The sequence below is a fragment of the Carex rostrata genome, chromosome 1 (genome assembly GCF_964058835.1).
Source record: "Carex rostrata chromosome 1, lpCarRost1.2, whole genome shotgun sequence".
NCBI classification, from domain to species: domain Eukaryota; kingdom Viridiplantae; phylum Streptophyta; class Magnoliopsida; order Poales; family Cyperaceae; genus Carex; species Carex rostrata.
This window is the reverse complement of record NC_135918.1, coordinates 9481607-9504017: the sequence shown is the minus strand read 5'-3', so window position 1 is coordinate 9504017 and position 22411 is coordinate 9481607. Positions and strand designations below refer to the sequence as shown.

Below are 22411 nucleotides of genomic sequence, written 5' to 3'. Positions count from 1 at the left end.
AAGTTCAAAAATTATTATCTATAAATTATTTGTGGTGTATTTTTACAACTTCTTGTTGACAATCAAGATAATTGAAATGTCATAGTCTATGTACATAAAAAAAAAAAAAAAAAAAGTTCATCATGTCTAATAATTTTCTTTTGACATTTAAGTTTTAAATTTTAAGTCGGTAAAATTTTAAAATAAACGCATAGTGAAGAAACAAAAATATACTTGAACCATTATGTTATGTTAGATAATGAAGAATTTTATGCTGAACAGATTCTGTTAACACAAGCAACATTATGTTGACATGAATGTGACTTTTTGTTGATATAAACAGTTATGTCAACACTGTGTTAACACAAACAACATTATGTCCTCAATAAATATAATTTTTCTGAGAAAACCTTTGTTTTTGTTTTTTTTTTAACATAAGTCCGTAGACGTGTACACGCATTCTAATTTCTACTCTTCAGAATCGAACCTAGAAACCTCCACAAGAATATGTTTCAATCACTGTGCTACACCTCTGTTGTTAGTATTAAAAAGCATACATATAACTTCTACGATACACATAGCTACTTAAAATATATTTATACTTAGAAAATATAATTAAATGAAGTGTGTATTAAATTCGAATTGCTTTTAAAACTTAATATTTTACTAAAATTGTTAGTACCGAAATTTCAATGATTTCACGATAAATAATTAAATTATAAATTAATACAAATTCGATACAGCTTAGTATCTAACTAATATCAAATACAACTATAATTTATAAATTCGTAACGTGAATGATATATTTTAGACAGTGCTCTAAATAACTAGCTATAGCTTTTTCAAACCCTAAAAGCTATGGCGCTATGGGCGATATATAGCTAGCTTTCGGCACTATAGCTAGCTACTTAGTGCAATCGCTTTTTTTTTAACCGTCCTGCTATATCGCTATAATCGTTATTTAAACCATTAATTTTAGATATCTATATCATAACATTTAACTTTTTTTTTTAAAAAAAACTTTTTCAAAAAAATATCATAACAATTAAATGCACTGTGAATATTAGATTTAAGTTAGAATTATTTAGGAGAAAATTATACAAATTTTTGATTGCTAATTATTTAGCTACCGATTTCAGATGAACAGATCCTCACAGGTTGAACTCTTTTGGACCTGTTCGGCCGGTGCAAAATAGAGAAATTAAAGGAAATTAGATTTCTATTAATAAGGCTATGTTTGGATGTGTCAAGAATAAATGCTATTATAGAATAGCGGCTATTCGGAATAGTAATGTGCATCAAACGACATTTTTGCTATTCAGAATAGTCATAATAGCTGCTATTTTTTATTCTTTATAAATGTTTGAATAGTTACCATTCGAAAATGTAAAGAGAGAGGAAAAAATGATAATTTCTCGGATTTTCGTCAACACACTTTCGAAATGACAAAATTGACACTACTTTATGTTATCTTCACGTTGTGACAATTCATTTAAGACCCCACTTATCTATATTTTCTCTTAAATAGTACCTTATTAACACTATTATTTATCGGTTACAACTATTCACTATTCCAAATGTACAATCCAAACAACAATTTTACTAATCCGAATAGCATTATTTTCACACTAATCTAAAAATCACTATTTTTTCTCTATTCTTATTTACTAGTCTCAAATTTCGTTATTCTAACTCTCATCCAAATGTACCCTAAACAGTTAGAATTGGCTAAATTAGAGAAAAATGAATAGAACAATTTTCCAAATGTACCCTAAACATTTGTTCATTTACTGTTTTATGAATTGCACTGCCAATTCTGATGAATAGCTGGAGATGCTATTTATAATTTGTGTAGTTACGTTATGATCTCCTGTAAAACACTCTGTTGTTTAACTGTATTATTATTTTTTATTTCATAATTTTATCTATTAAATTTTGCATTCACAAAATAAATATGCATTTTAATTATGTGTTAGTTAGTATACAACATGGTGTAAAATTCAATAAAGATATAATAATCATTTTCTATTATTTATTATTGTTTTAATGAATATTCACTTTATTAATTTAATTGTTAAATTTACCTAACATAATTGGAATAAACTAGAAGAGTTAGTTGATCATTCTCAATTTTACAATTCTACATCGGCAGCATACCGCATACGTTGCCGAATGGCGACAAGTCTCAACGAAAGTTATAATACCGATTCTCTGTTCCACGGTCCTGATCCAGAAACTGTATCAAGTCGCTGGATATTAGGACCCACACAAACTATACTCGAGCAATAACACTACTCTTAGTACTATCTCTGACAAGGTTCTCACCGAGGAGACAGGACCATGGCACAGAAAATCCAGAAGACTTTTTCGTCTTCCGACGACTTCACTTACGCCAAACAAGCACAAATTGTAACACGCGGCGAATTCTTATTGGCCAAAACACCTATCTTCTCCTTTCTCATTGGTTTATTACACGCATTGAAAAGTAGCTCCGACGTGGCACTTCTCTTCTTCCCCTGCGATCTTCACTTCCCAAACATAAGTTTTATGCACTGACAAAAAACAAAGTCGAAAAATAAGAGAGAAAAAACCCCATCAGAAAAAATCCCTCGCATATGACGAAACCCTAGCTTCAATCGCGCAACTATTCCAGACTATCAAACTCAGATTTTTGGATAATTAAGTGTCCTGAACTCAGATTTGATGGCTCTTTACAGATCGGGGCTGTGGCTTCTCTCTACACTGTTTTTGCATTACATTATCGCTTCGGAAGGGTATGTTGTCTCCAATGTCACTATCTATGTACATTTTTGTGAATTGTGTGATTATTGCTTTCTGGCAGGTAGCTAGCGTCAGTTGTAGGTGTCAAACTGATTTACGCAAATGTCTGATTTGCCAATAAATTGTGCTGTTAAGCTGAAAGCTAATGCATTTAGTTAATTCTTAATTCTATGTTTATAATTTGTTGATTTTTGATGATTTTTTTTTTATTTTGTAGGAAAAGTTACTATGATATTCTTCAAGTATCAAAAGGCGCACCTGAGGAACAGATCAAGAGAGCCTACAGGAAGCTTGCACTGAAATATCATCCTGACAAAAATCCAGGAAATGAGGAGGCTAACAAAAAATTTGCTGAAATTAGTAATGGTATGTAGATCATTTTTTTTTTTGTGTGGTTTGCATCATTAACTGAGTAATTAATTAAACCGATCATATGATTTGCTATATACTTAAATTTACCTTTTTCCTAGATGTAAGCCTCACTTAAGCTATTCCTTGCCTTCATGTGCATAAGTCGCAGTTGTTGAATTTGGTTGATGTATGATAATTTTAAACTTCCAAATTAGGAAAAATGGATAGTTTATAGGGTCTTCTTCATGGTCCTAACTTGGCTGTACTTTTATTAACAACTCTGTACTGAATACCTCTTTTGTTATGTGGGGTGCTTTGCAAAATACTAGTTTTTCCTATTTATTTTTAGTGACGACAAACTAACTTTTGATACTGTCATTTCAAGAGAAGAGAGATATACCATGCTGCCTTTTCCTGTTCATACTTATTAGTCTTCACGCAAAATTAAAGTCGGGTTGATGGTTGTGATTTTTCAGCATACGAGGTGTTGTCAGATCAAGAGAAAAGAAAGATATATGACCGGTATGGTGAGGAGGGTCTCAAGCAGTTTGCTAACAGTGGGTCCCGGGGGCCTGGTATGAATGTTCAAGACATATTTAGCAGGTAACAGCTTTGTTCTTTTATCATTTCTTTTTTTGTCTGCAGTCCTCAAGTCTCTTGCATTCGCCAATATTATTTGTTTATGCAGGACTGTCTGTGTCTATATTTTATAAAATGTTATGATTTTGCATAATTCTACATTCCATTTCTTGATCTATAATCTCAAATAAAATTTGGTACTTTTGTTTTTTATTATCTGACCTCAATAAAAATAGGTTTATATCTGACTCTTAATACAGAATCATGGGTTGCATTATTATTAGTGTCAATTGTAGCACTATTTTGACACTGATTAAATTGGGAAATTTGACAGTACATGCATTATTGCGAGGTCAATTGTAGCATTATAAGGACAATTGGTTTTATATAATATTATTTTAATATTCAGCTTTTTTGGAGGAGGCGGTGGAATGGAAGAGGAAGAAGAGGTAATTGCTAAAGGAGATGATGTCATTGTTGAATTGGAAGCTACTCTTGAAGATCTCTACATGGGTGGTACCTTGAAGGTATTATTATTGATTTTATTTTCTTTTTCCTGAACAGCAATTATATGTCATATTAGTCAAAATAGTTGCTTTTAAAAAATTTAAGAGTAAACCGTGAGGTTTTGACTGCACATCTAGCAATACACCTTCAGTGGGACTTGCAGTTTTTCAAGCAAAAAAAAAAAAAAAAAAGACTTGCAGTTTGGCTCCTGTATACTAGTACAAAGTTTGGAATTTTCGGAAAATTATATGTCCCAAGTAACATACTGCCAGTCCAGCATTGTGTTTTATCTGCTATGTACTGCCATACATGGAATCCTTGGTTTTCCCAATAACAAATTGAGAACATTCTTGTTTCAGCCTTTTGACCAGATGCTTTATATGATTACATGCACTATTATCTTGTAATAATAATTTTCTTCCCTTATATATGTTGAAAACATGTTTTAAATTCTTGCCTATAAATAGGTTTGGAGGGACAAAAATGTAATTAAGCCAGCACCGGGAAAGAGGCGGTGCAACTGTAGAAATGAGGTCTATCATAGACAGATTGCACCTGGAATGTACCAGCAGATGACAGAACAGGTAAGTAATGTGTATACCTTGTGTGTTTGCTCTCCCAAATCTTTATATTGTATGGGATTGTATTTTGTCTTATTTAAATGAAGCTAGGCTTTTGAATTATTGCAATTATCATCCCTACGAGAGTATGCCTGACATGTAAGTTTCACGATTTTAAGGAGTTGTAAAATCTTAAATTATCCTCTCTACTGTTTATGAATATTTCAAGAAGCAAACCGACTGCTAACTTTGGTTGGAAGATGTAATGAGTAAGGATTGATTACACTGGTCTAGAATTTTCATACTGCTTCAGTCAAATTAAATAGTACTTTTGACTTAATTCTTATTCAATCAAGGTAGAATTTGTCAACAGAATATGCTCCTTTTAGCTCCAATATAATAATTAGGTGTAATTACAGAATCCTGTGGTCTGCTTGCATGCTAATAATGAGAACACTGCATGTAGATTCTTTTTGTATGATCACATGGCTATTCGGAGAAACATAGTGTATTTATTATATCTCTGCTAACACATTGTCAATTTATTTGTATACTTTAATTTTGATTAGGTTGTTCAATGTGTCTTTTGTTGTTTAGGTGTGTGAACAATGCCCAAATGTAAAGTTTGAGAGAGAAGGTAATTTTATCACAGTTGATATAGAGAAGGGGATGCAAGATGGTCAGGTACAACAGAACTTCTAATTATTTAATTTATTTGTTCAGTCATTAGTTTATTAGTTCCTGTTCTGTACAATGTTTATTGATAAAATATGTGATATTTAGGTTTTTTTTTTTTTTTCAAAATGTCATCATCCTTGTAACTCTTACAAGTCCGTTAGATAGCAGGTTCAGACTCAGCTCTCACTTAAACTAAGTTCAAAATTTAGTTTAGATAAACTTCTCTTTGTTTCTTGAAACAATGTATCATCAAGTTGATGGAAAGAGTTACCAATGTTGCAATCTTGAAAAAAATAGTTCTAGATGTAAAGAGTTTTGAGTTTGAAATACAGAAACAGACAAATATTGGGTAGTTTATATATGCAAAGAACCCTAATCTTTATTTCGTTAACTACACTTTTCGTCATTTTTATCTGTTGCAAGCAATAAATATCTATGCCAGTAAAATGCAAATACATCGTAAATAAACGGGTGACATATGGTTAAGGTCTGATCAGAAGATTTTGAACAAACATTAAAAAATAAAGCATGAAAACAGAAGCACAAAATGAATGGAGTGAATTTTTAATTTGGTACCTCATCTTTCTCATAATTCCTTATAATTGCTTGTTACAAGCATTGAAAGTTATGATTGTACATGCTTAATGACATGAAAAATAGTTTCAAGTGATAAATGAACAAATTTCATGTAGATGAGAACTTCAAAAAGAATTTTATTGAATGATTGAATGAATGACATAAATGAATGCTTAGATAGGAGGCCGGATGAATATAAACAAAAGAAGAACCTACAATAAACACAAATGAGAGCAGAAAAATTAATGTATAAATTATAAATGCAGATCACATGTTAGTTTTTGCTTATAACTCCTTGCATATTCACTGAGTTTGGAATTTAAAAATAAACTTTGCTGTGTTGTAGGAGGTTTTGTTCTATGAAGATGGAGAGCCAAAGGTTGACGGAGAAGCTGGCGATCTCAAGGTTTCTTTTTTATATATGAGATCAGACCATTGTGAACTTTGTAAAGTTATTAGTTAGTTTTTTTTTCTAATTACTGAGAAATAATATTGATTTATTTGTATCCCTTTTTGTTTTCAGTTCAGAATAAGAACGGCACCACATCACCGGTTTAGGAGAGAAGGCAACGACCTACACACCACCATCACTATCTCATTGGTATCATATTGTTTCATAATTGCTCATTTTTTAGAAATGAATTATCTCAATTAGTTGTGGCTACAGTTATGGAGTTTTTACTATAAAAAAAGAGCCATTAGATTATTAAAACTAAATGAATTCAAGTAGGGCCCTAGACATCATCAAAAGTTTCACTCCAGGCTCTCTTCATGAAAAATAAAGAAAAAGTAACAACAGGTACTGTCTCTTCATTATCCTGAAGAGGCTTTTAGTTCTTGAATCTTGATATTATGGGATTTTTTTTTGTTTATTAATTACCAACTTTGCTATGCAAAATAAAACAGTAAGGATTTGTCAAAACCCCGTCTGTCTATTTTAATTGAACTGATGCGGTATATCTTATCATTTCTGGTTTCCAGCTTCAAGCTCTAGTTGGTTTTGAGAAAAAACTTGGGCATCTTGATGGGCACTTTGTAGAAATTGGCACTCAGGTACCTTCTACGTTCTGCTTCTTTTGTTATTAGAGTAAAAAAAAAAAAAAGAACATTAAAAATGTTAACCAACCACTTACAATTTAATTTTGCCTGTTAAATTTCTTTTGTTTTTGGTTATGTAAGAAGTGCAGTATTGGTAATATTGCAATTCTTAGGGGTCAATTGCATATATGCCTTCATTTCTCCCAATTGCACATTTTTAGGAATAAATATGCTGGGTAAATAGTTCAATTTTTGAAATACAACTACAGAAGGTAAATATGTTCTTTTTGTTATACATGACATGGTTCTATTGGTGTTCCACATGAAATTTTCTTGTTGGACCATTGTTTCCTTTTGGTATGTGTGGTTTACCATTTGCAATTTGCTCCCTAGAACTCCAAGTTTTTATTTTAGTCCTAATCAACATTTATTTTATTATTAATTTAGGGTATCACAAAGCCAAAAGAAGTAAGAAAATTTAAAGGAGAAGGTATGCCTCTGTACCAGAGCAACAAAAAAGGTGATTTGTATGTGACATTTGAGGTTCTCTTCCCTAAATCGCTTTCTGAAGATCAAAAATCGAAGATTAAGGCTATTTTTTCATAAAGAACAAAAACAAAGAAAAGAAAAACAAATTTAACTTTAGAAGAAGAAAACATGTACTGCACATGGAATTTTTTCAGATATAGTCTGTGGGGAGCTGGGTAGTAGTTCTCTCTTTTGTTGTATTTGAAAAGAGAATTTTGGATATTGTAGGAACTCAGATGTTATTTTTTCTTTTTCATACAATATGAAGGGACATGCTGAAGAGTGTACGTGTTATGTGTTTTATAGTAGTCGAGTAACCGCAATCGAGATTTTCTTGCAATCAAGCAGTTAATTACTTAAATTATCAATTGCGTAAACCCTTGAAAATAATTTCCAATTTTAATATCGTCAATATACAAATTATTAAGCACGGGCTTGATTGGCCGAGGAGATGGATGTTTCATGTTTCCATTACAGTCTTTAAACTTAGAATTTCTTTTATATAGGATACGAACCATTTGTTGCAAGATCCAGGAAATTTATTCATCAATCTTCAATGCTTATTGGTGAAGCATTTTATTTTATTTTAATAGAATCGCAAGTAATTTTATGCTTTCCTAACATTACTAAGCAAAAGAAATGCATTGGTTTTTTTTATTTCATAATAAGAGTATAACTAGGGTGTTCCTAAATTCACCAATAATTGTGAACTCAACTCTAAAATCTATTGGATTAGCTTTAAATGATGAATTCAAACTATTGAAATCCTTTTACATTACGAGTGATGCATTTACATGTGAAAATTTTAAAATTTCGAATTAATTTTACATAGAGCCAAGAAATGAAACTTTAAAATTTTCACATGTAGACACATTATTCGTGAGGTAAAAGAATTTTAACGGTTTGAATTCGTCGTTTGAAGTTAATCCGATAAATTTAGAAGTTGAATTCACAAAGAGACTTGGATGAACCTAGAAACACCCTAATTCTACTCATCATAATAATATTAGTTGTCTTTTAGATAGCTTAGAGTATTTACTACGAATTAAAAATAGGCTACATGATCATAGAGGTTCAGATGTAATTACTTCAGCCATCTGCTAGACTCTGGTTAGAGAATATTTTGTTTCCAATCCGTTATATAATAAAATTTAGGAGCCTTGCTCAATTAATTGTCTTCCGGTGAGTTACTGAAGACAACTGAGATGGAACAGATACTAGCTTGCTTGGGCACTGCTATTAGCCGCAGCCTGACAAAAATGTGAAAAAATAGGGGGGCTAAATTGCACTTTGCTGCTTCTGACAAGCTATTTTCATTCTTTCAATGTCTTGTGATATGTACAAAATATGTGGTTAGTGCAGTTAGCTGCAACTGGTACTTAGTTGCTGGTTTGCCAGTAAACTGGTACTACTGTTAGCCATGGCCTGAGTTTGGTACAGGCCGGTGATTTGCCAGGTCAATGATCTGAGTTTGCTTCTATTTTGATTACCCTCTGAAGAGACATTAAACCCTGGGCTTACCGTAGTCTGACATTGTTTTTCTTTTAAATGTTTGGAATTATTTGTATAGAGTATGTTTGTTCTATAATCATTTGTGTTCCTAGCAATAATAGAAACATACAGCCTACAGCAATTTAGGCCAGGAGTGAAGCTACTTTTCCAACAGATCAAGAGCGGTGTTTATACTAATTACTACAGATCAGTGTTGCGGCTTGCATCTCTGACAAGCCCAGTTAGATAACTTTTTTTTTTTTTTTTAAAAAAAAAACTACTGTCATGGTCACCAAAAAAAAGTTTCTGGAAAGTGCGCTGCACCATACAAATCTCCCAGCTAGAAAATTCTGTCAGTAACAGTAGCTTTATATCTCTGTCCTTTTAATCAGTAGCAGTTGCGAGGTTTTCTTCGCTGACATCAAAAGCTTTCCTTGCTTTTTTAAGCTCTTCATTCATTGAGAGCAGCTCTGTGCACCTATGGAGCTTTGGATAATCCTGTTTAACCAATAAAATAAAACATAAATACTGGATTTTTGAAGAGGGATGAAATCAGAAAAAAAAAATCCAAGTAAAAGACAGACTTCTTTGTAAAAAAAAATATGTATATACACATATAAACTTAAAAATGACCTACACATACATATATACGAAAGGATGCAATGCTAGAAGAGGTGGAACTGGTATTTTCCATTGCTTTGAGGAGCATATAGATACTCTTATTATGCAGAGAATAGGATATGCCTGATTTATTGAGCTTTTGTAGGGGCACAAAACCTTTCTTTACAAATTATTGATCGTTTGTTCAACAATTTTATAGATACATGAAAAAAGGAAAAATATTTCTTATAGATCAATAGAAGTACCTTTCTGATAAGATAAAGAAAATCCTCAGTGAGTAGCTTCCCTCTCTTAGATGCTACATTCTGAGCTTTATGCACCTGACAGATGACATTATTTGATAGCAATTAACGCTAACTAAAAGAAATTTCAAATAATTCATCATGCAATACCAGTGCAATAAGTAAATATTTTGGGCAACTTCACTTATCTAACCATAGAAGCAATAGAAAAACAGTTTAAACATACACCATTACGCCACCCTATTTTGTTCAAGAAGTGCGCATGGCAAACCTGCCCTCACACAGATCTTTTCAAATTTCTGCGGGGCTGTGCAAAATATTTCTCAATTTTCAGGGCTATTTGTAATAAAAATTTACTATACCCTAAGCTCATGAGTCATGACTCTGAACCTAATTCACAGTTTCACACACAGTATTTTACAATATCAGAATTCAAGTCAAAGCTGGCTAAGAGTTTTGAGGACCAGAGTTTAGCAGCTAAATAAGTGACACTAAAAATAGATACTAGTAGCACGATTTAATCTCTTCTGGGTATAGTACAAGAGGTTATTTGACCTGATTCCCTATTCCATTTATGTATGAGCTTCCCTTCCTTTCGAAAATATACTAAAATCACAAGGAAAAGAAGAGAAAAAAATAGTACCAAATCAGTGATGTATTCCACAACTATATCCTCCACTAATGCAATTGTCTCTGGCAGAGGCTGGAACAAAATTTGCAGCAGTATTATCAAGCACTTAAACCAAGTAATAAATGGGTAATTTGATATATTTCCTGAAAATTAGGGACTAAATAAAGCTGGCTTAAACAACCGTAGAAATAAAACTTAACTGAATCTTAATAGTTGTTTCACAAATATGAGAGGTGCATCAATACCACAGCAGTACCAGCTCTGAAAGTTTATGAATTCAGATCTAGTAAAGTAACTCAATTTTTGGGTTTTAGATCGGGACCGTCCAATTCGAATCTGCGACAATCCATCCGAAGTGGAGCGCACACATCCCGAGTAACGAATCCGAATCCCGAGGCGATCTCAAGAGACGGATTCGAATCGGACGGTCCCGATCCAAAACCCAAAAGTTGGGTTACTTTAGGGGATCCGGACCCAAAGTTAATGGCACAATTGTTTCTTGTGTTTTCTTAAGAGTAAATGTAAATGATATCGAGATTAGAAATCCTTACATTTGGATCATCTCCAAAGCCATACATCAAGTGTTGTACTGCAAAATTATAATATTATTGTATGCTATCAAGTAATTATCATAGAGAAAATACAAATATAACTTGGAAATAAAACTAACTATGGAGGAATTATCCTAAATTTCCTTTTGAGACACTTACATCAAGTAATTCTCAAATCTTTCCTTTTATGCTCTTTCTATGCCCTTCTATCCAGAATTCCTCTAGACAGGGACCAATATTATATTACTCTAGGTTTATACAAGATGCATTAGAAATTGTGCTTTTCAACAGAATAGTATCTAAATTTTAGAAAACATTCATAAGAAATTGCAATCAGCATGTTGAATTGGGAACCCAAATCTCGTAAACTATTCTAATCCATCGCCACAAAAGTCTAAGAAATTTAATGATAGAAATTAAAGAGATTTGGCAACTACTAAACCAAATAGTTGCAAAATCTAGAAAAAAAAAAAAAAAAAAGGAAGGAAGGAAGGGGAATTACGATCTTTCTGGAAGAAACCGCGCTTGCGCTTGAGAGAAGTGTCGGCAGGCGCTGAGGCTGGTGCTTTGGCCTTGTTGGTCGTAGCTCCAGTTTGAGTTGTTGGATTGCTCGGAGCTCCGATCAAAGTTGCCGGGGACGGAGATGGAGACGGGTTTTGCATTGTGAGAGAGAGAGAGAGAGATGTCGAATTCAGACGGGTTTTGAATCGATAAAGGGTGCTCCTCTATTTGTATTCGACTGGAATAGAACTTAGGGGGAATTTCACATATACCCCTCAAAAACTTCAAAATTACTATCTCCCCCTTTAAATACTATAATTACATATTGGCAAATGCTTCTGTGCATACAAGGACCTATTTGTAAAATGAACATATTTTTATTTTCAAAGTTCAAACAGTCGATCTGAACCGTTCAACTTGTTCTCCATATTAATATGTGCTTGGAGACCAAATTTTACATTTTTCTGAATTTTTTTACTATTTATTAAGATGGGTACAAAATTCAATGGTCTGAATTTGATATTTTTTGTACTCATCTTAATAAATAGTAAAAAATTTCAGAAAAATGTAAAATTTGGTCTCCAAGCACATATTAATATGGAGAACAAGATGAACGGTTCGGATCGACTGTTTGAACTTTGAAAGTAAAAATATGTTCATTTTACAAATAGGTCCTTGTATGCACAGAAGCATCACTCTTACATATTTCCTCATCTAAACTTCAAAAACTTACATACTTATCTATTTATTCTTTTGTTAAAAAGCATAATACATCCATTTGACTCCAATTTGAATCTGAAGGTTCATCGACCTTCTGAATTGCTTTAAGATCCGTATGTGCTAGATCAGCACGAATATTGCAGCAATGTGCACAAATCTTAATGTGATGCATGCGGATCAAAATTGCTTTGAGATCTGTGCGAGCTAGATTAGCACAAACTTAAAGCGAACACGCAATAATCTTATTCAAATTTGAATTTGATTTCGATGGGATGTTTTATACTTTTTTTTTTAAAAGTGAAGCAAGGGAGTCAGGCTCCCAGATTCTGATTAAAAATTACACCAAAGATGTAATAAAGTTATGTACAATGATCAAAATATACCAGAAAAAACTAAACAAAAAAAGGAAAACAAGAAAGTAAAGCCATTGTAAGATAATACTAAAGAAAAGAAAAAAATGAAGTGAACCCAGTGTTTTCAAATAGTGCATTTTACTTCTCAGGAAACCAAAGACCAACTTCTTGCATGATTTCCCTTGCCAATTGCAATTTTGTTCGTTGTTTGTCTTGAAAAATTCTTTTGCATCTTTCTTTCCATATGTTGAACACCATTGTCAATTGTACCCTTTTAGTTTTAACCATTTGCATTTTTTATCTTAACACCGCATTGCAGTATTGTCCCTGATGAAAGAAGCTGTATTGTCGCAACGTTGGTTTAGCTTCCTGCAACTTTTGCCTAACCAGTATCGTGAATTTGTCACTGAACAGACCGATTCTGTATTTTCTTTACACAGGCAGCACCTATTAACCAATTTCCATCCTCTAAGGACTAAATTGTCAATAGTCAAGATTCTATTCTTAGGCATGAGCCGACCAAATATCATAACTCGCAAATGTGCTTTGAGGCACGATATGCTAGCTATTTGGTCTATAATATGTGGTCATGTCTCATACACCCGGTAATATGATTTAACCGTGTATCTTCCATGGTTTTCCCATCTCCAGTACAGTGTTTTATACTTTTAATGAAGGGTACAATAGGTATTTCATAAATTTAGAATGAGTTTTAATATAAAATACAATAAAATTGGTAAATATGGGAGTTTTTGAAGTTTAGAGAAAGAAATACGTAATTTTGAAGTTTTTGAGGGATATATGTGAAATTCCCCCTTTATTTAAATAAATACATTCTCTCAAGTTGGAATAGTAGAATGAATCCAATTTGTGTTTAATTTTTTTTTGTCGACTTTTTTTCTCAATTTCGCTAGCGTCTTCATAATTTATCAATTAGGCGATGATTTTCGACATTTTTTTAAACTAGCATGTGTCTTTGCATCTTGTTTGACTAGTTGTTCTTACTCTCTCTTAAGTTGATTTGTGTTTTTTTTTGCATTTGTTTACTTTGAGCGGTTAGGTCTTTAAAATTGAGTGTTGAGAAGAAATAAATGTCTTTGATTGTTATTTTTCTATTTCTTTTTCTCTCAATTCGCCATTCAAGTTTTAGTTTGATGTATTGTATCTTTCTTCCTCTTTTTCTGTTTAGAGATGACTGTTGTGGATTGTTCTTGTCCGGTCGAGTCAATTCTGTCTGATTTGAATTCAGTGCCTTATCAACTGTGATATGCGTACCAAGAAAATCATCACTAAACTCCTATCACTTCAATTAAGCAAAAATGCCACAAGATGCACAAATCCCTGTGTTTTTAATTTTGTTTAACTATATATTTTCACAAACACTCGTTACCTACTCTTATGTAACAGTTACTTTGTAACCTTTTCAACTAAAATAAAAGACATGCGTTTTGACAGAAAATTGAACTTTTTTTAGCCTTTGGCCTGTATCGCGTCCTAAATACCAAATGGCAATATAGGTCTAGATGATTATACCAATCATGCATAAGTGAAGTAACTCAATGGAAAAAAACACACACACACACACACACACAAACTTATGAAGTTTAGGAAGAGCTATTTCGAATGACCGATCTATAACTTCTCTTTAGACTTTTGGATTCGAACTTTGGAATGTGCCTTTTTTTTATTATAAATAAAAGGAACAACAACTTTTGAACCGGAAATTTGATGCAAAGACATAAACATAATCTCTCTGTCTAAATACTAATATACGACTAATAGTTATTGGTACAGTGAGATTTGAGGCAAAACTATAAAAAATCATGTCTTAAGAGTAAAAAATTGTTAACTAAACATACACCTAACATAATATCTGATGCCTGACCTCACATCGCTCATACAAAATCAATCATTTCATCTCATACAAAACACTGAATAGAAGATTATTCAAACCACCAGATCACCCAGTCAAATGTCATACCAGTAACAGTAAGCAAACCTAACATGAAACAACAACTACCTCTTCTTTGATGGCCTCTCATCACCATCATCACCACCACCACCACCATCATCATCATCATCATCATCATCACCATCATCACCATCCTCACTATCATCCCCAGATCTCTTTCTCTTAGAAGCACTGGACCCTCCAGTACCAGGCCCTTCTTCATCATCCTCCTCTTCTTCCTCTTCTTCATCCTCAACATCCTCAGGCTCAAAATCACTCGAGTTCTCCTCTTCCTCTGCGGGACCCACAGGTTTCACCAAGTAATCTGTTCCAAGCTCTTCCTATCAAACAAAATACCAACAAATATAGAGACATTAATAACTGTTTAGCAACATCACAGATATTATCTTTTTGGTACACATCTTCAGAAAAAAAGGATGCGATTGTTACCACATTCAACAAAACCTACAACCAAATGAAAATAAGAAAATGCAAATATGGTTGCGGGATCAGATTAGAATGAACAGAAGTTGTTCATCAACTATAAACTCAGAAACAGCCTCTGATATTTCACATCATTTGATTCATTTCCCAACCATATTGCTAGCAACTTGACAAGTAATTTTTATACACTAACTCTACTTGTATATTGCTCAAAATTCGCATCTTTTTACATAAAAAAGGCTAAATTCTCACTTGCAACAAATCCAAAGCTAATTTGACATTTAACCGGGGTTCAACAGAATCTGATACAAATTTGAGGGGAAAGAGGTATTGAATTATGAGACTGCTATCTCATCAGAAACAACCTCTGGATACCTTTTTGCATCATTTTCAAGTACCTCTTAAATACATTTTAAATGGAATGGAAATAAACAAAAACGGCTGGTTTTGGATCAGGCTGACGTGCAAATATCCAGCACATGAAGAGGACACAAACCTCTCATCAGAAACAACCTCTGGATAAATTTAATTTGTAGCAATTCCTTGAACAGGCAAAATACTTGCGTAAAATTCACACACTAAACCATTCAAATCCTTCGGTAAAAATTTATCACTAGTCGATTTTCTATAGCTTTTTCCAATTAGAAAATAATAGTTAGATTGCAAAACTCGGCTCTAAATTAGATCCGATAACATGTAGATATCCATCGGTAAAGTGAAACTGTCTCAGCAAAACTTGATAGATTGCAAAATATCAGAAAGCAGAAAAGAAATTGATACCTCATCTCCCTCTTCCTCTTCTTCTCCAGATTCTTCTTCTTCCTCTTCGTCTACCTCAGCATCCTCCTCTTCAACTTCCTCCTCCACGTCATCAGCCTCATCTTGCTCGTTCGTTTTACCGCCAACAATCTCGATTTTCTTGCCTTCCTCCTTCAAAGCGGCTTTCTTTTTCTCTACTTCAACCTCTCTCTCGTTTTTCTCTACATCAGTTGCTCCCTTCATATTAAAACCCTAATTTGTTTCAAATTTCGATTTATTTTGATTTTGGCTCTCTCAGCTTTGGGGCTAAATATAGGCGAAGAGAATATTAAATACTTATTGGATATATTCCGATGCCTTTGTGACAATATTTGTGGGGTTTTAGAGACAGTAGAAACGCAACAGCACCCGCTTAGGGTTCTAGGCTTCTAGCAACATGGTACGATTAATCTGGACCATTAAATCAAGAACAATCCCTCGGATCGATGACTTGGCGCCCATCAGAAGGATATAACACTAGATATGCACAGAACTCTGCGGTGTACACACCATCTACACTGACTTGTGGGATACCACATCCTCTGCATTAATGTACCGTTGGTGTTTATCTAGTAACCGTCCGATCTGAATCCGGACAAATCCGACCCCTGTCTGCAATGTACGGGTAACTTTAATATTCGTGCGAAATATAATCAGACGGTCCAGATCTAAAATCAAACAGTACGTTAATGTAGGGGGGTATGAATTCGAATTGGGGAACCCATGCAACAAGCTTCCCTATGGCAATCCCCGAAAGCAATCATAAACATTCGGTGCAGAAACGATTTCTGATTGGGTCCCACGTGAAGTAGAACTGAAATTTTCTGAAATCATGCACCAAGCACAAGAACGGTTTTTCTTAGGAAAAAACGGAACAACAATTAGTTATTGCTAGGGCAGACGTAAGCGGCCGGGCGTTACTTCTGCTTCAGACTCCTGGAATCACACATTGATCTGGGTCCCGTGATTAAGTGAGACATAATTATGAGGGTACTCTGTGCTCCCGGAGCATCCATAGTAGACCAAGTACCCCAGAAGCGAATATGGATGCGGCTAGGGCTGACGTCATGAAATGATACCCTATACTTGTCACGCGGCGCTCGCTCCTGTGGGGCCCAGGACGGTTATACCATGTCGGTGGCAGACTCAGATCTTAAGTTGGATGAGCTACAAGTATCCTCTCCAATATATGTAAAAGATTCTCTTCATTTAACGGTTTGAGATTTATTCTCAGGCGCTTTGAGAATTGGGCAAGCACAGGGAGCAGTATTATAGGACTTTGAGATTCATTCAAAGTTAAAAAGAACGTTCTGGATCCACTAATTATAAAAAATTCCTTTTTACACTACCGGAGAGGATGTGAATTTGGATGGACGGCCTAATTATCATATAATATGGGCTTCTTTGAGCCTTACGAATTACAGTAACAAGCCCAAGTTAAAAGTCGGATTTACAGCACCCGAATATATCCGACCCGAACCCAACACACTGACCTTAAAATAATCCTCGATTTATATTTTATATTGATTTGGAAAAATGTCAGAATAACATACCTTCAAATTATACTAGTATGAAATGGGTCGAACAGGGATGGACGCTCAAATTTTTGTTTGGATCTGGACCATACAATCATAATCTACACGACTATTAAGGCGGTCCCATGTGTTCTCTTTTTGACTGGATTGGTTCGGATTTTGATTGAATGGCCATGATCTAAATAGAAAATTATGTAAAACATAATACATATAACATAGATCCATTAATCCATATCTAGCAAAAATTTGAATTATTAAATATCATATCGTCATACTTGCTTATTATGTTATACTTGATTTCGAGAAATTTTAATGACATTTTTATATCATATTATATTGGAAACGAAGCCCAATATATGTTTATAAACTAACATGATGGTACAAATTGAGAATGCATTTTTGGTTTAATAACTAAAAGCAATGCTCTCAAAGTGAGCGGTCACATGTTATTTTATTAATGTTTAAAAATAATAACTTATTTTCATTTTTATTAAAGAAAATAATTAAGTCTTAATGCACAATTTACTATTTCCATAAATGAATGTTCTATGACTTCCATCTTCTACTTTTTTTTTTTTTTTTTTTTTTTAAACATGAAGGGGAAAATTTATAAGTCCATACTCCAGAGGTGTGAGCATATAACTACAAGATTTATGAATAATTTGTTTTTTTTTTTGTGATGGTGAACTGAACGCTGAATTATTCAATTGACCGAATTTTGACCAAATAATTTGCGAATTTTACAAAAAAAATTCGAATTATACGAATTTTTTTTTAATTTTCCCAGAACATTTTTTATTTTTATTTTTGCTCCTTTGTGGGATTAGAATCTCTAATCTAAATAATTCCGAATCAATTTCAAATCAATTCCGAATTATACACAAATTATTTTCGAATCACAAATTTTTTACCCCGCTGAATCAAACCCGAATTATTCAATTGTCACTGTGGAGGTGAGAGGACAACTAGAGCAGAATATTTTTTGAATGAAAGTAGATGTAGAAAGATTGGGAAGGAACTTTTTGACGGGGCCTATGCCTATCAATAGTATCAGGGCTCAATTTTCAAGTAATCAAGTGAAAAATCACATTTTGATAAACACTTTTATGAACAATTTCAATTGTACGTGCATAACCTTCACCAAATTAAGGAAAAGGTTTTATCTTTTATCTTATCTTTTCTCCAAATGAATCCATATTCTTACCAAAAAAAAAAAAAAACAGCCTTTCTTCTCCAAATCTATTAGTCTTATTAACTAACTAAATAACACAAATAGAGACAGATCGATGTTGTCGTTATCTGAATTCTTTCCTTAGACAAACTCTAGGAGTCATCTTCACCGGCTTGAAAACCCTCCGCTTCACCATTTAGAGAGGAGGAGCATTGAAATCGAACAAATGTGTGATGTCTTCAAGCGGAATTCTGATTCTCTTTCTCTTTCTGGTATTGATCAGCTGATGTCGTTGGAGGCAGTAGGAGGAGCGATGATGTTTTCTTTTTCCTTGTCAAGAGAGAGCCATGGTCGATGGGTTGAGTCTTGAGACTGAGAGGTTATTTGTAGGATGGATGGATTTGAGAGGGAAGAGGTGACAGTTGAATTGGGAAAATTGATGAAATTTGGTTATAAGTGGAAGCAAATTGGGAGGCGGGGAATTGAAGAGCCATTTTTTTTTACGATTGGGTGCTTGCGCGGGTCAAAGGAGGGAAGTGAAAATTGAAAATATTTTCATTTTATTTTGGGCCGAGAAAGCTCTGGGCCTCAATTCTAAGCTTCTCTTGGCCCACAACACAAACTAATCAAACAACTCAATTCTTATGAGGCTTCCATATTCATAGAACAAAACCTCCTACAACACAGCAAAGTTTAATTTGTAAGCAGACCACATGATTATGTAATTACACCTGAATTATTATATTGGAGCTCAAACGAGCATATTCTGTTGACAAATTAATTGAAAAATAGTAAAATAGTTCTAAAATGAATTGTATTAATTATTTGGTTCTCTTTGGGTCTATATAGGTGTTACATATTTCATTCAAGTTCCTAAACTATTCTGTAATCATTTTTACCAAAAGGACCCTAAAAAAATCCGAAATACCGAAACATACAATAAATCTCAACAAAATTCTACCTTGATTGAATAAGAATCAAGTCAAAAGTACTATTTAATTTGACTGAAGCAGTATGAAAATTCAAGACCAGTAGAGAGGATAATTTAAGATTTTACAACTCTTTAAAATCATGAAACTTACATGCATGTCAGGCATACTGTCGTAGGGATGATAATTGCAATAATTCAAAAGGCTAGCTTCATTTAAATAAGACAAAATGCAATCCCATACAATATAAAGATTTGAGAGAGCAAACACACAAATTATACACAGTACATACCTGTTCTGTCATCTGCTGGTACATTCCAGGTGCAATCTGTCTATGATAGACCTCATTTCTACAGTTGCACCGCCTCTTTCCCGGTGCTGGCTTAATTACATTTTTGTCCCTCCATGCCTATTTATAGGCAAAAATTTAAAACATGTTTTCAACATATCTAAGGGAAGAAAATTATTATTACAAGATAATAGTGCATGTAATCATATGAAGCATCTGGTCAAATGGCTGAAACAAGAATGTTCTAAATTTGTTATTGGGAAAACCAAGGATTCCATGTATGGCTGTATGTTATAGGGGAGCCAAACTAATTGTTGCTTACGTCAGCCCTAGCAATAACTAATTGTTGTTCCGTTTTTTCCTAAGAAAAACCGTTCTTGTATGTGCTTGGTGCATGATTTCATAAAATTTCAGTTCTACTTCACGTGGGACCCAATCAGAAATCGTTTCTGCACCGAATGTTTATGATTGCTTTCGGGGATTGCCATCGGGAAGCTTGTTGCATGGGTGCCACAATTCGAATTCATATCCTCTGCATTAACCCACCGTTTGAGTTTAGATCTGTACAGTCTGATTATAATACGCACGAATATTAAAGGTCTCCGTACATTGCAGACGGGGTCGGATTGTTCCTGATTATAATCGGACGGTTCGTAGATAAACATAAAAGGTGTATTAATGCAGAGGATATGATGTACATTAATGCATATCTATTGTTATGTCCTTCCGATGTGCGCCAAGTCATCGATCCGAGGGATTGTTCTTAATTTAATGGTCCAGATTAATCGTACCATGTTGCTAGAACCCTAAGCGAGTGCAGTTGCGTTTCTCCTGTCTCTAAAACCCCACAAATGTAGTCACAAAAGCATCGGAATATATCCAATAAGTGTGTAATATTCTCTTCGCCTATATTTAGCCCCAAAGCTGAGAGAGCCAAAATCAATAAATCGAAAAATTTGAAACAAATTAGGGTTTTAATATGAAGGGAACAACTGATGTAGAGAAAAACGAGAGAGAGGTTGAAGAAGAGAAAAAGAAAGCCGCTTTGAAGGAGGAAGGCAAGAAAATCAAGATTGTTGACGGGAAAAAGAATGGGCAAGATGAGGCTGATGACGTGGAGGAGGAAGTTGAAGAGGAGGATGCTGAGGTAGACGAAGAAGAAGAAGAAGAAGAAGAGGTATCAATTTTTCTGCTTTCTGATATTTTGCAATCTATCAAGTTTTGCTGAGACAGTTTCACTTTATTGATGAAAATCGACTAGTGATAATTTTTACCTTAGGATTTGAATAGTTTAGTGTGTGAATTTTACGCAAGTATATAGCCTGTTCAAGGAATTTTGCTAATAATTTCAAGTTTGCTTCTTTTGTGCGTTATTCTGTAAGATTGTTTTGGATGTGATGCAAAATAAATTTATCCAGAGGTTGTTTCTGATATTTGCACGTCCGCCTGATCCAAAACCAGCCTCTCTTTTTTTTCATTCCATTTAAAATGTATTTAAGAGGTATTTGAAAATGATGCAAAGAGGTATCTATCTCATAATTCTGTTCAATAGTTCTTTCCCCTCAAATTTGTATCAGATTCTGTTCAACCCCGGTTAAATGTCAAATTAGCTTCGGATTTGTTGCAAGTGAGAATTTAGCCCTTTTTATGTCAAAGGATGCGAATTTTGGGCATTTATACAAATCATTTGTGTTCGTTAAGTTGTTAGCAATATCGTTGGGAAATGATACAAAATATCAGAGGCTGTTTCTGAGTTCTTTATAGTTGATGAACAATTTCTCAACCATATTTGCATCTATATATATATTAATTCCACTCTATATATAAAATTTTCTTACATGTTGCTAAACAAGCTATTAACGTCTATATATATTTGTTGGTATTTTGTTTTATTAGGAAGAAGTGGAAGAGGAAGAAGTAGAAGAAGAGGATGATGAAGAAGAAGTAGAAGAAGAAGATCGAGCCCCTGCTACTGGATGGTCCTGGTCCAGGCCCAGTGCTTCTAAGAGAAAGATCCTCAGGCTGATGGGTAGGGATGATAGTGATGATGAAGATGATGAAGATGATGGTGATGATGATGGTGATGATGATAGTGATGATGATGATGATGGTGATGATGATGGTGATGAGAGGCCATCAAAGAAGAGGTAGTTGTTGTTTCATGTTAGGTTTAGGTTTGCTTACTGTTACTGGTATGACATTTGACTGGGTATGATCTGATCTGTGTGATCTGGCGGTTTGAATAATTTTCTATTTGGTGTTTTGTTTGTATGAGATGAAATGATACATTTTGTATGAGCGATGTGAGGTCAGGCATCAGATATGTGGATGTGGATATTAGTTTTATGTTAGGTGTATGTTTAGTTAACAATTTTGTAACTGAAGACATGATTTTTTACATGTTCCATAAATGACAATCTCACTTCTTAGTTCTTACTAATGGTTTAATTATTGTCTTTTAAGCATCATAGTTTATGTATGCATGGATGATTGTGCAATTGATGGAACTGTCAGAACTCAGAATTGAAAACATTAATTAGATTCGTTAACAATTGTATTTGCAACCAATTCAATGTACAGAACTGGATCGGTCCAACATGAAATATC

General features: G+C 33.8%; 4 protein-coding genes and 1 non-coding gene across 6 annotated transcripts; 3 read left to right on the top strand and 2 right to left on the bottom strand.

The window, feature by feature from the left end:
• Positions 1-2411: 2411 nt before the first annotated feature.
• ATERDJ3B (DNAJ heat shock family protein) lies at positions 2412-7887 on the top strand. 2 transcript variants are annotated; one of them, XM_078305567.1, is made up of 11 exons: positions 2518-2538; positions 2570-2753; positions 2978-3126; positions 3588-3714; positions 4100-4217; positions 4665-4781; positions 5355-5441; positions 6358-6417; positions 6535-6612; positions 6993-7064; positions 7497-7887. In XM_078305567.1, the coding sequence occupies exons 2-11, from the start codon at positions 2683-2685 to the stop codon at positions 7653-7655; spliced, it is 1038 nt and encodes a 345-aa protein (XP_078161693.1). In that variant the 5' UTR covers positions 2518-2538; positions 2570-2682; the 3' UTR covers positions 7656-7887. The 2 variants fall into 2 exon arrangements, with proteins under 2 accessions (XP_078161687.1, XP_078161693.1); XM_078305561.1 differs by having other exon boundaries at positions 2412-2753.
• A 1332-nt stretch (positions 7888-9219) lies between these two features.
• Positions 9220-11858, bottom strand: TAF13 (TBP-associated factor 13). Its single transcript, XM_078305591.1, has 5 exons — positions 11616-11858; positions 11114-11151; positions 10575-10634; positions 9935-10009; positions 9220-9566 (listed from the first exon to the last, which is right to left on the bottom strand). Exons 1-5 carry the CDS (start codon positions 11773-11775, stop codon positions 9453-9455), a joined length of 447 nt encoding a protein of 148 aa, XP_078161717.1. The 5' UTR covers positions 11776-11858; the 3' UTR covers positions 9220-9452.
• A 2628-nt stretch (positions 11859-14486) lies between these two features.
• On the bottom strand, positions 14487-16333 carry LOC144556913 (uncharacterized). Its single transcript, XM_078305419.1, has 2 exons — positions 15863-16333; positions 14487-14979 (listed from the first exon to the last, which is right to left on the bottom strand). Exons 1-2 carry the CDS (start codon positions 16082-16084, stop codon positions 14704-14706), a joined length of 498 nt encoding a protein of 165 aa, XP_078161545.1. The 5' UTR covers positions 16085-16333; the 3' UTR covers positions 14487-14703.
• Positions 16334-20621: 4288 nt separating this feature from the next.
• Positions 20622-22063, top strand: LOC144557033 (uncharacterized). Its single transcript, XM_078305580.1, has 2 exons — positions 20622-20981; positions 21701-22063. The coding sequence occupies exons 1-2, from the start codon at positions 20784-20786 to the stop codon at positions 21953-21955; spliced, it is 453 nt and encodes a 150-aa protein (XP_078161706.1). The 5' UTR covers positions 20622-20783; the 3' UTR covers positions 21956-22063.
• LOC144566668 (small nucleolar RNA Z122) lies at positions 21191-21261 on the top strand. The gene has a single exon (XR_013515249.1). It is a non-coding gene; the product is annotated as a small nucleolar RNA Z122 (small nucleolar RNA).
• Positions 22064-22411: the final 348 nt, after the last annotated feature.